The sequence below is a fragment of the Lontra canadensis genome, unplaced genomic scaffold (genome assembly GCF_010015895.1).
Source record: "Lontra canadensis isolate GAN:19392208 unplaced genomic scaffold, GSC_riverotter_1.0 scaffold130, whole genome shotgun sequence".
In the NCBI taxonomy this organism is placed as follows: domain Eukaryota; kingdom Metazoa; phylum Chordata; class Mammalia; order Carnivora; family Mustelidae; genus Lontra; species Lontra canadensis.
In genome coordinates this window covers 934,021-947,246 of record NW_022631124.1, presented here as the reverse complement: position 1 = coordinate 947,246, position 13,226 = coordinate 934,021, and the positions used below count along the sequence as shown (strand labels likewise).

The following is a 13,226-nucleotide window of genomic DNA, read 5'->3' as shown; positions in this document are numbered from 1 at the left end:
TAATCACTGCATATAATTAAGAGTTTGAATTCTTTCAGCGTCCGTAAGGTAGGCAGTTGTTATCTTCGCATCGCAGGTGAGGGAACTCTTGCATGGAGTCCTGTAACCCACCTTTTCTCAGGCGTAGGGATCCTGTGCAAGGCCAGGAGGGATAGGCGCCACGTCAGGGAAGACAGGAGAGGCTGAACTGTCACACCCAGATGCCCCGGAGTTGACCGTGAATGGTGGCTAGTAACTGTGTTTGCCAAGAGCATTGGGTCCATGTTGATGTAGATATTTGAGGAGTGCTATTCTGATTCAGAGATTTTCGTTGGATTATAATTTAGAGTTCTTTTCCTCCTGTTCAGTTTGTTTTTATTTTGCAAATGTAAACATGTCCCCCCCCACCTCCCCATTGAATTTGGAGCCGTGGGGAACCCCTGCAGTGAGGGGAGAACCCCTCTGGCCCATAGGTACTTTCTCGCCACGGTGTTATCATGGTGACCCCTGAGCACTTGGGGGGATTCGAGGCAGATGAGGGTGGCTGCCAGCTGCAGGAAATTGACTGGCAGCTGTGCTGACCAGAACTTTTGATCCTGGGGCTGAGCCAGACCTCTGGCATGTAGTCTTCCCTTTGCATTAAGTCAATATTATTTGATATGAAATCAAGGCAAAAATCTTACTTTTTAAGTTCTTCATGCTAAGAGAAATTGGGTCTTTACACTGAGAAGTCCTCTATCTTCTTAGATCCTGTTTTCCGTCATAAATACCAGTGTTGGGGGATAAGGGCTCAGGCCGCACATTCCACGTGGCACAGAGGGACATCTTGTCCAGTGTTTATGCCAGGGCTCTGGTCTGGATTATGGGGAAAGAACGTGTATAAATAGGAGTATCATTAGGCTAGGATTTTACTGTATGCTAAATAATCACACATATTCACAGCAAGAACCAACCTTTTATTTTATGTATTTTCAAAGCTTCAGGGTGCAACTCCTTGATGGGTATCTTATCAGTTTAGCAAGGTGTGGCTCTGGCACAGGGAAGCAATTGGACACAGGCTACACTAGGAACTTATATTTAAAAAGAAGAAAGAAAAATCATAGGGAGATGCAAAGATTCAGTTGGCTTTTATGTGGATTTCCCCTTTGATAGGAGATTGCACTTGATTTCTTAAAATTTTTTATTTATATATTTTTTTAAGATGTCCTTTATGGGGGGGGTGTGGAGCATGAGCAGGGGGAGCGGCAGGCGGAGGGAGAAGCACACTGCCCTAGATCCCAGGACCCCGAGATCATGACCCGAGCCAAAGGCAGACGTTTAACCCTCTGAGCCATCCAGGCGCCTCTATACTTGATTTTTTTTTGATGGAGTCTGAACAAGGATTTTGAGTGATCTCGAGTTGTTCAATTTTGACACCTTTGTCCTTCTATATTTAAGTATCATCGGTATGTTTTCCAGGCACAGTGAAATTCATCCTGCACACCTGTGGGAATTTGGTGTGTGGTTAGTGTTGCTGCAGGGTCGTTGTTTTCAAGATTCACGGTGGGGCTGAGCACGCCTCAGCTGTACCCCACCCCTTGCCCATCCTCTTCCCAGCATAAAAATAACATCCTGCGTTCTGGCAGGAAGGCTGTTTTGGACCTACTTAAGGAAATTCTGTGAAAAAGGAAAACACTAGTTTGTTTTACTGTTTCCCTTCCTTGATCATTAATTTGAGCTCTTTTAGGGCTCATTGCTTAGGTCCTATTTTTCTGGCGATGATTACAGCATATGGGCCCTTGTAAATGTTTCAGGGTCATAGGAGGGTCACCTGGTGGACACAGCTCCAGCAGATGAACGGCTCTTTCTCCTGTTTTCTTCCTCCTTCTTTCTTTCTCCTGTTTTCTTCCTCTCCCTCCCTTCAACTTAGATTTTTGAATGTCATGATCATTTTTAGTGTATGTTTCGAATGATGAAATTGACATCTTTTGAGGGCTTTATTCCCCCTCGACTGTGAGGGTTAGCTTTGCTACTGTATTATTATTAATATCGCTCAGTATTTTTGTAGCACTTCTCATTCTGATTATTTACACTCCTTCTAAATCCCTCTACCCACCCCCCACTCTCCTCTTCACAATTACTAACCCAAATAATTACTCAGCAGCCTCTGTTGCTTGGTCCTTTTTAGGACAGGAACCGGAGTTAGAGTCATTAATTCTCCTGGCAGAACACATTCTCGTGGGAAAGAAGAGCTGTTCGAAATACTAATTTTCATAAGACTTCAGATTCTTCTTCTTTTTTTTTTTTTTTAAAGATTTTATTTGTCAGAGCGAGAGAGAGAGGGCACAACAGGGAGAGCAGCAGGCAGAGGGAGAAGCAAGCTCCCTGCCCATGCGGCACTCGATCCCAGGACCCCGGGATCATGACCTGAGCCGCAGGTGGACACTTAACTGACTGAGCCACCCAGGCGTCCCAGACTTCAGGTTCTTCTTAAACACGATGCATCAGTGTTGCTACTTAGACCGTGTGACATAGTTTTTATGGCACACCTTAGCCTTTCCGGGTGGGATGACCAGGAAGCTGCAGTCAGGCTGAAGCACAGATGTGAAAACAACAACAGACCAGATGCAATAGCCTTTTGGATGAACAGGTCCCAGTCTCTGGGTCAGATCGTCACCCAGCTCACTTTTAGTGAGCACAGTTCCAAAACCGGCCGTGGCCGCGGCGGGGTATTGGTTTTCCATCACAGATCCCCAACCCTGTCTAGCCCTTCTGATGCATGAGATCTGCTCAGGAGTCTGCATTTATGCGTGTGCATGGGTGACAAGGTGGAGGCACCCTCCTGCAGAGAGCAAAGCTATGTGGAGAGCCTAAGGAAGAAAGATCACTTGTTCTCGGTGACTATCATCTGGTGAGGAGGGCATGCTGGCAGCTCTAGCGGGACAAGGCAGAACGTGGGAATTAGCCAGCGGTGGGGCAGCGAATGGGGAGGGTGATTATCCCAGATCAGGGTGTACAAGAGGGCTCCCCTCACAGGCCGACTTCTGAATTGAGCCTTGAGGGAGAAAGTGTGGACTCCAGTATAGGCAAAGGAGACAGTGAGGAGGTTGGAAATGTTCGTGCCTTTTGCTTGGTGTTGGACTTGTGAGGGACAAGCTCTTTGGTCCCCTTTTTCTCTAGTCTCTGAGGCACTGACTTACTTCGTTGCAGGTCTTATCACCTCCAGAGTAAAAACAGTGCTAAGTGATTTGTTCTGTGAGATCACAACCCATACCTTTGATTTAAATGGTGTTTGGGAAGAAGGGAGCCAGCTCCAGAGGCCAGGCACACCGGCTGTGTGCTCTCCGGGGTGGTGCTCAGCTCTGAAGGCCTGGCCGGGTTTAGTCTGTGGTGGGTCTGGCCCCCTCCTGCTTGGGAGCAGCACTGGGGTGCAATGAGGGATTTTCCAGACAGAAGGTGCAACATGTGCGTGTGGAGTTGGTGGGCTGCTGCATACACCTGTTGTCCTTGAACTCAGAAGCAGGTGAGCAGGGACAGACTCATGCTCTTACCAGTCCCGTCTGTAAGCTGCGCAGAGGGTAACACAGCTTAAGAAGGGTGGCTTTCTGTGACACCTGGCTTGTTAACTTACAGCTCACACAATAAACTTTTTGTTTGCTTTTTATTTTTAGCAGTGGTTCAATTCAGAATGATTTGGGCGGAGGGCGGTCAGAAAGCATTCACAGGATTTTCCTCTCGTTAAGATAGAGACTCTTAATGAATTTCCATGTTAAGACTATAAACGATGTCAAAAGGTTTGGGATTTTCTTAGTTTTCTTGAAGAAAGATTGGCCTTTCAAAAGTATGGGTTCTGTTTTTAGATTAGTAGTTTTCAAATGTGGCTTTAAAATGTGTGTGTGGGGGGCGCCTGGATGGCTCAGTGGGTTAAGCCTCTGCCTTCAGCTCAGGTCATGGTCTCAGGGTTCTGGGATCGAGCCCCGCATAGGGCTCTCTGCTCAGCGGGAAGCCTGCTTCTCCCTCTCCCACTCCCCCTGCCTGTGTTCCCTCTCTCTCTGTCAAATAAATAAATAAAATCTTAAAAAAAAAAAAAAAAGTGTGTGTGTGTGTGTGTATACATACACACAAATCTATATAGAGTCTCCCCACCGGGAGTGTCTGCATCTGGATGCCAGGGGTCCAGATAACCCCCCTTCAGAAGACTCACGGGGTAACTGCTATATAACAGGGACTGACTGAGGACCTTGAATGACTGGCTCAGGAGCCTGATGTTAGCTCTTAGATTCCTGGGGTAGAGAAAGGGAGGAGAACAGATACATAAACCCAGACCATTCATTTTGACTTCAGCCTTAGTAAAAGTCACACCCTTTTTCCACTAATACTCTTTTCATCTGCTTTTACTGCTCATGAGTATCTTATTTTGTGTTTTGCTGTCCTAACCATTTTCAGTTGTACTAGCCAGTCCTGTTAAACATGCTGTGTTAGAACCGATATCCAGAACTTTCTCACCTACAAAACTGAAACTGTGTACCCATTGAACAATAATGCTCCTCCCCCAGGCCCCGGGACCAGCTCATACAAGTGGAATCCTACAGGATTTGTCTTTTTGTGACTGGCTTATTTCACTTAGTGTCATGTAATCAAAGTACATCCCTGTTGTAGTATGTGACAGAATTCTTTTCATTTTAAGGTTGAATAACATTTCACTCTGTGTGTGTGTACACATGCACGCACTGTATTTTGTTTATCTGTTAATCTGTCTGTCCATGAACACCTGGGTTGCTTCTACCAGGTGGCTGTTGTGGATAGTGCTGCTATGAACATGGCTGTGCCAGTATCTCTTAGAGACCCTGCTTTCAGTTCTTGGGGGTTATGTATCCACAAGTGGGATTCCTGCTCTTACGTTAATTCTATTTTTAGTACTTTGAGGAATCATCATACTGTTTTCCATAGTGACTGCACCATTTTATGTCACCACCGAAGTGCACCAAAGTTCCACTTTCTCCATTTCCTCAACAGCACCTGCTATTTTGGGTTTTCTTTTCTTTCTTTTTTTTTTTTTTTTTTCTTGATAGTAGCCATCCCAGTGGGTGTGAAGTGATACCTCATTATAGTTTTGATTTGCCTTTCTCTGATGATTAGTGATGTTGAGCTTTTCATGTGCTTGTTGGCTATTTGTATTTCATCTTTGGAGAAATTACTCCTTCGAGTGCTGTGCCATTTTTTGAGTTCTTCGATTATGTTGTTGATTTGTAGGAGCTCTTTATATATTCTGGATATTAACACCTTCTCATATATATGACTTGTAAATATCTTCTCCCATTGTGTAGTTTGCTTTCTTACTGTTGATTATGTCCTTTGATACTGTCAGAAATTTTTTAAACTTGACATAGTTCCCTTTTTCTATTTTTACTTTTGTTGTCTTTGCTTTCGGTGTCACATCCAAGAAAACTTTGCCAAATCCAATGTCCTGCAACTTTTTCCCTGTTTCCTTCTTAGAGTTTTATTGTTTTAGGTGTTACATTTAGGTCTTTTGTCTATTTTAAGTTAATTTTTGTATGTAGTGTAAGATAGGATGTAACTTTTTTTCTTTTTTATATAGTCAGTTTTCCCAGCACTATTTGTTAAAGAGACTGTTACTTTTCTTCACTGAATGGCTTGGTATCCTTGTAGAAGATCATTGACCCATGTACACAGGATCTATTTCTAGACTCCATATCCTTTTCCATTGGTCTTTGTGTCTGTCTTTATGCCAGTAACACTGCTTTGATTACTGTAGCTTTGTATTGTTTTGAAATCAGGAAATCTAAGTCTTCCCACTTTGTTCTTTTTCAAAATTGTTTTGACTAGTCAGGGTCCCTTGAAATTCCATATGGATTTCAGGATGATTTCTTTTTTTTTCTGTTTCTGCAAAAATCACTGTTGAGGATTAGGTAGAAGACTTTTTAAAACAATCACTTCAGGAGTTGGCCTGAATAGTCTTAGCCAAAAAAAAACCTCATAAATATCTAGAAGATGAGACCTACAGTCTTTTACAGATTGTTCTTGCCTCCCTTGAGGAATGGTCACGGTATAGGAAAAACCATTACTGGTTGTTCCATGAGCCTATTGCACTACCTAGAATCCCTTCCCAAAGATGCTATCTGCTAGATAGAATCATCTGGCTTGCCCCTTGTCCTCGTCTTTGTGGCTCGTGTGTACTGAGCCTCCCAGTTGTGTTGGTCTTGAAAGACTGAAATAATTAGGATGAATTAAGTGGAGACCAAGCTCACAGCCTAGAATATCGTGCTCCTACGTTGAGTGACCACTTCTATCCCTCATCCAAGGATAAGAACCGGCCATCCAGCCCTCACCCCTGGGTGGGAGAGTGTGTCCAGAAGCCACTCCACTGCCCCAGAAGGTACTGCGGTGATTACCATGCCATCCTGGGCATGACAGGAGATTTTCAGTGGGGGAGATGTGGTGAGCGGGTGTGGTTAGGGAGGTTGGGCATTTTTGGAAGGGAGGGGATGTTCTGAGAAAGTTCTGTTGGAGAATTCACCATGGGGACTATTTTTCCCCGTTGGCCTGTTTTGCCTGTTGTTTCTGAAGCCCAACCCCTAACGTGCCATTACCTAAAAGCAGTGGTGCCTGGCTGGGAAGATGGTGGGAGGCCAGGGAGATCCCCGCAGGCCCTCTTGCATAGGGGCTGAGGCCGTGTACAAGGAGGGTTCATTTTGGCAGCAGCGTCTTTCTCGGATCCCCCGTCCTTCGGCTCACTGTGATGGTGATGATGTTTTTGCTCACCCAGAGTTGAAGTGGAATGTTGTGCACGGCACAGAATCATTTGTCTGCAGGGATGGCCTTCTGATATGTGCTTCTTCATCCCTGCTATTTCAGAGGGAGACGTTGCTTCCCAGGAGCCTCTCTCCTCTGTGGCCAGTGCTGTCTGACCCTGGAGAACAAGGGTTGGGGATGGCTCACATCGAACTCCTGTGCAGGAGGGGAGTTGTGGAGAACCCAGTCATTTTGCCATCCATAGCCTTAAAAACCACTCTCCCGATCTAGCTCTACTGATGGCAGTACCGTATAATGCTCGAAAAGCTCTGGGTTTGGATGCCTGTTGAACTGGGTTCAAATCCAGGCATTGTCATTATTCAGCTGCTCCACCTGCAAGCTTCTTAATCTCTTGTGTAGAACAGGAATAATGGCACTTTACCCTCAAAGTCATGATAATAATTATGATGCATTATCTGCTGCTTGGTGTTGGTTGTCAAAACCTGTATCTTCAAAATGTCTCCTGCTTGGAACTCCGCAGTCTTCATTATCGGCGCAAGTCTGTACTCTACCCTGGTATTTAAAGTCTCATACGCAGTTGCCATACCAAACTTGTCACTTAGACCTTTCAGAGCCTCTGCAGAAATTCTTGTCCTTTCCCATCCCTGGTGCACAGCACCCTCATTCCCAAGTAGCCTGAGCGTGAATGAGCTCCTTGCTCATCTCTCCCCACAGCTGGGTCCACCTAGAGACCAGACCCCTCGCCCAGGCACCTTCATCAGACCAGGATCCTCCAGAGCTGGCAGTTTGTCATTGTATCTCTGTCTGTGTCCTTCCTGAGATAGGCGTTTGATGCCTGAAGTCTTGTTCTCAGCCTTGGTCTTCAGGGTGTCTCTTTGCTCATGAGCCACTGAGCAGATCCTCAATAAATGATGTCAGTGAAAACAAACAAAAACAACCCTCCAACTGTTATCTCAGGGTCCGGGTTTATGGACACAAAATATGTGAGAACCAAGCAACTAAAGCATATTTTAGTGCTTTTATGTCAGATTGGCTTCACAAATTAAAAACCTTGTTTGCTTTAGATAGTTGTGCTTCATTCAGTGTCTGGAAAATCGGTCTTCCTTCCTATTTTCATGCTGTGCCTGGGTCAGATCTCAGAAACAGTCAACTCTGTAATCAGATCGCCTCTGATCAGAAGAGAATAGGCCCAGACAGACTTTCTGTCTTTGTTTAAAATTCTTCTAATTACAAAAGCAGATTCGTTTTTATGAAGAATGAAAGAGTAACAATGACAACTTAAGTGAAAAATATAGAAATGCCTCTGTTGTATAGCCCGATTCTTTGGAGTCAGAATGTTTTTAGTGTTATCCTTGGAAATCACAGACTTCCGGTCTTGTCTCCTTTAGTTGACCAGATATACCACCTGGCCTCTCCAGCTTCCCCTCCAAACTACATGTATAACCCCATCAAGACCCTGAAGACCAATACCATCGGGACACTAAACATGCTAGGTAAGTTGTCCTTTCCTCATTTTGCAGTGCTTGCTAGGAATGTTCTAGACAATTCCACGCATAGGTCATTGACATTCTGTCAGTTTGATCTTGGTCTGTAGACCCCTTCCTCATCCCCTGTCCATGCTCTTTCAGAGTGCCTTATGAGCCAGGGGACACGGTCGTCCTAGTACCCGGTCAGCATGGCCTCAGTTAAATCCCCTGGGAGTGACCACCGGTCAGTATGCCACGCATCCTTCCCTTTCCCCTGTGACATGATATGTGGGCCTCTGGGCTGGAAGAGGCACTGGCGACTCTGACCCAGGGTTGGGCCACTGTGGACTGCACACACCGGGGTGTCAGGAGCGCTCCTGGGAGGAGCAGAAGACTAGCCGACGTGATGGGGCTGGCCAAGCTGAGTCCCCGCGTCTAGACTGAACTGCGGGGTTCACGTTGAAGGCGAAAGGTGACAGCATGAACACTGTAAAGGTGGCCGTCCATGCGCGTTCACAAACAACACGCCTCAGATTTATAGCTGTGGTGACCCATACCTATTAATGCTTAAATTAGAGACATCTGAAGTTTGACACGGGTCTCAAAAGCTAGGGTCTGATGAGTTGCAAAGGAGAAAAAAGGAACTTTTTAAAATGTCAAGTGGAGATGGATTTAATTATGGGAACGTTTAAAAGAGCTTCTATAAATGGATTTTGGAAAATACAGCACTAAATTTTAAGCCTGGAGACAAGGGATTGAAAGGGCAGCCGGAGATTGGTTTTTTGATCTTTCAGACTAAAGATTCTGGGGGGTCAAGCTCTGCGTGAAGTAAAGTGATTCATTCCCCTAGTCTAGAAAGGGCATTTGTTCTCCTCTTTGTTGCGACCTGCCCTGGCCACCAGAGGAAACAGAGTACCACTTCTGCTCAGAGCTAAGACGCTGGGAAAGCTGCTTGCTGCCCATTCTTGCCTCCGCCGGCTCCTGCCCCTGCCCACACTCTCTGGCTCCCCCAGCTGCCTCCTTCTTACCTGAGCTAGATGCCACGGGGGAGAGGCCACGAAGCCCTGGCTGTTTAAGAAGATGGTGTTCATGGAGCAATCCCTGTGTCTGAGGCACTGTCCTGTCCTCAAGGATCATCCTCAGGCTCTTCTGCCAGGGAACTTGGCCTTGGTGCTTCCTGGAGGAGGTGATATAGGGACCAGGCACCAGTGGCATGGAGGAGGAAGGGACCTTTCCGGGGAACGCTGTTAGAGTTCCAGGCGGAAGAGACCCTTGAGCCATGGCCGAGATCGGACTCGGAAGTCTGGAAGGAAGGGTAAACTCCTTTCAGGAACAACGGGGACAAAAGCCGAGGTCGGGGGGACAGTTGCTGGGCCTCAGTGACCCAAGCAGAACTTCATATCCTGAATGGAGAGAGACGCTGTCATTAATCATTTCACACCTGAGACAAGATGTAGTGAACCCCACGCGGCTCCTTCCTGGTGGGCCCCTTCCCCTTCTGCGGCTCCCTACTTCCCTGGGCCTGCACTCGGCTTCTTCAGGGTGAGACTCCTTTGTCTGGTCTCTGCATAAACATCTGGGCACTCCAGCAGCACACGTGGGCTCCCCTGGCTCCCCCACCAAGGGGTCCTCGTGGTGATGGACAGGTCTCTGTCCTGAGTGTATCTGCATCACTGTCATGCTTGTGATACCATACGCTAGTTCTGCAGGTTTTTACTGTTGAGGGGGTTCACAGTAAAGGGTACATGGTAAAGGGTCCTCTGTATTGCTTTGTATGACTGCATATGAATCTGTAGTTATCTCAGAAGTTTATTGCCAAAAAAAAACCCAAAAAACCCAGCTCGGGCCCCTTCCTTTTGAAATTCCTGGCATCGTGGTATAAATTATAAAGCCTATAAATTGCATACTGTGCTCCGTTCCTCTAACATTTTTTATTCCACTGCGCTGTGGCATTTGCACAGATGATCTCCAGATCCTTACTGCTCAGCAGCCCAATTCTCTTGTTCCTGTTGCTGGTCTTCTGTCTTCACAGCTCCTTACTTCCCTCACCTGGTGCTCCCACACCCGCCGCCCTGGGCCCTGCACGGTGGGGCCTTTCTAGGTCACCGGCCACCCCTCGCAGTGTCTGTAGGTGGCGCGTGCATGCCCAGCTTTTCACAGGCAGCTCTGTGTGCAGCACAGCTGGCCCCTCAGGCTGGTGATGTCTGTGCACACAGGCTCCCTGGGGGAGTACATTCGAGAGGCCCCGGATTAAGCAAAGGGCAGTGGGTTTCTTTGACTCAGGATGGCCGTGAGCCTCTGAGGAACTGCTTAACATTGGGAGTTTGTGTCTGGAGGACTTTCCATACCTACATGACCACCATAGAGCACGATGTTCTAGCTTGTTCTCCCTGCAGGGGTCTCACGCAGGACACAGTTCAAAGCTGGACACAGGAATGTGGAGACTTGCTTTGGAGAAGGAGCCATTGACGCTGAGACTCGAAGGAGGCAGGAGGACAGGCTAGAGGGGCCGGGGAGTGGGGAGACTGGCTCGGGCACCCTCGGGTGCCCGGTGACTTGTGGAGGAAGTGGCAGGTGGACCAACTTGCAGGGGGTGCATTAGAAGTGAGGGTGCAAAAGGCCTTGCCTTCTGCCTATCAGTGGTAACCCTGAATCCACACCTTCCCAGACTAACAGACTCGTTTTTGGCCCTGCCTCCACTTACCACTATCCGACTAAATACTGTGCTTCTCAGGGTTCATTTGCGTTTTTCTTACTTTTTTGTTTTTATTTTGGTGCCAACGTCGGTTCAATACAAGGGGATGGTTCACAGTGCACAAATGATTAGATACGATTCCTACTAAAAAATTGCATAAATTGGCTACAAAAATGAGCAGGCTCGTGTCATCCCCTCGTTTCCCCGAAGCTGACAGCCTCTCTGACTATACCTTTGCTTTCTGTAGGACTGGCCAAACGAGTCGGTGCTCGTCTGCTGCTGGCCTCCACCTCGGAGGTGTATGGAGGTGAGTGGGGGGTCCCCACAGGGGCACTGGCTCTCGGGCCCACCGGACTGCCTTACGTGAAGAAGGAAGCAAAAATGAGTCCAGGCTTCCGCTGTAAGAAGGCCCCGTCTGCTCTCCCTGTTTGTGCGCAAGGCAGCGGAGAGACTTCCGAGCTCAGCCATCCATGTCTGCTCTCAGTGGGCCGAACCCCCGTTCCTCCTGCGGAGGAACACGCTCCGAGGACCCCATCCTGTCCCCCGGCCATTAAGGCCCTGCCATGGACGAACCCACTGAAGTATTTTTCCCAGTCTGCTCTGAAAGGACCGACCCCAGGGATCATTGGTCAGGGATTTCTTTTGCCAGTTGGTTTAGCTGATCCTTGTTCTTCTTCGGGGTGGGCGGTGGGTGTGGTGAGCCTGACCCACCGAGATCTCCGAGGTTGGCCTTAGCTTGCTGCACAGAGAGAGGTGCTGATTGCCTGACCTGTTGTGTAGTGATTTCTGGAACAGTCTTAAGTAGGTAGTGCCGGAAAACTCCTGAGTGTGTGAGTGAGGCCCGTGAAGGTGGCCAGCATTCGGACTGGGGCGAGGGCTGCGGTGCGGTTCATGTTGATTTCTCTTCCGCCCCAGACCAGCTGCGGCAGCATCATGGAGAGCTGCTCAGTTGACGTAGCGGAAGCTGGACTCTGACGTGGTGTAATTCGTCTGCTGCGCGTCGTTATTCTGGGTGGAGAAGTGAGGAAGTCGGGACAAAATAGCAAGAGATGTGTGTTGTTGTTTTTTTAAATAAGGGAATTAAGTGAAAAAAAATTATAGAAACAAATTCTGCTAAGTGCGGTTCTAGTCTTTGTAATCCCCGTGAAAAGGGACAGCATCATCCACTTTGAAATCTGGGCAGCTAAAAGCAGCCGCCGCCAACCTGTTCGCCCCGTTGCTTTTGGAACAGGCATTGAATGGACTTGCGTTCCCCCATCCTGTCCTTCCCAGAGCCAGACTTCCCAAGGGATTGGTGTGTTTCCCTTTATAGAGCGTGGGAGGATTCCCCTTTGCTTCCTGTGTCACAAGAGGAGTGGTGTTGATACAGTTCAAAGGGCTGAAGCTTTTTAAATGTCTCAAATATGAAGGTACTCCTTATTGGTCCAAGAGGACACAGTGATGTGTTTTTCCATGTCCAGCTTTCTTCCTCATTTATTATCTGCATATTTGATGACACCTTATGTTCCTAAAGGTTCTTAAATGACCCCAGGGTGTAACTGGCCGGTTCTGGGGTTTGATCAGTGCAGTAAACGGATGCATCGTGGAATGAGGGCTTGGTGGGTTAGCCTCACAACATGCTGAGAAATTTGAAGTCTATTTTGACTCTAGATCTTTTATAATGACAATGTGGGGACTTTATAAAACCATCTCTTGAACCTTGAGCATCTGGACACCTCAGCCCCGGGGTGCCCATCAAGGGGCAGAGGCAGGGGTGTGTCTGATCTTCTGTTTCTTGCCATTTGCTAAATTTAGGATGGTCTCTTTGGAGTCTAGGAGGCCCAGTTCTTGTCAGAAGTCCCCAGAAAAAGTCTGCTCTCCATCATCTGTTACATCTGTGTGAAATTAAGTCACTGGTTTTCTTCTCTTGGGAAATATTCCCCATGGATCCTCCCTCTGATCCTGCAGGAAAACTATGCCCCCTTCTTAAGAGAATTTTAAACCACAGCAGCAGCTAGAGAGGTCAGAATCTGTGCCTTGATGCTGTCACACTGCAGGAGGCTGCCAGCCTCCTGAAGGGGGCTGGCTGGCTCAGGCACCTGTGCGTTCACATCTCTGTCCTGCGTGGGTCCTGTTGTCCCCATGAGCTGTAGTCAGATTTTGGCTTTAAGATAAGCAAGAACTGAATGTATCATATAGAGTCCCTGTACATTGTCCAGATTTCTTGGCAAAGATTTATACATTTTAACTGTGGCCGTATGTACCATATACGTTAGGTTTTAATTCACATTCCAAAAATATACTTGCGTTACAAAAGAATTTGTTACTCGGTTTCTTTAAATAGTCTGTTCCCT

At 47.3% G+C, this 13,226-nt stretch overlaps 1 protein-coding gene across 2 annotated transcripts in view; it reads left to right on the top strand.

Moving 5' to 3' along the window:
- UXS1 (UDP-glucuronate decarboxylase 1) overlaps nt 1-13,226 on the top strand; it is an 89,682-nt gene that overhangs the window by 49,089 nt on the left and 27,367 nt on the right. For both annotated transcript variants that reach the window (XM_032842450.1, XM_032842449.1), the window contains exons 7-8: nt 8,121-8,225; nt 11,141-11,200. In XM_032842450.1, the coding sequence (XP_032698341.1) occupies nt 8,121-8,225; nt 11,141-11,200 (165 nt within the window). The remainder of the gene's footprint in view (nt 1-8,120; nt 8,226-11,140; nt 11,201-13,226) is intronic.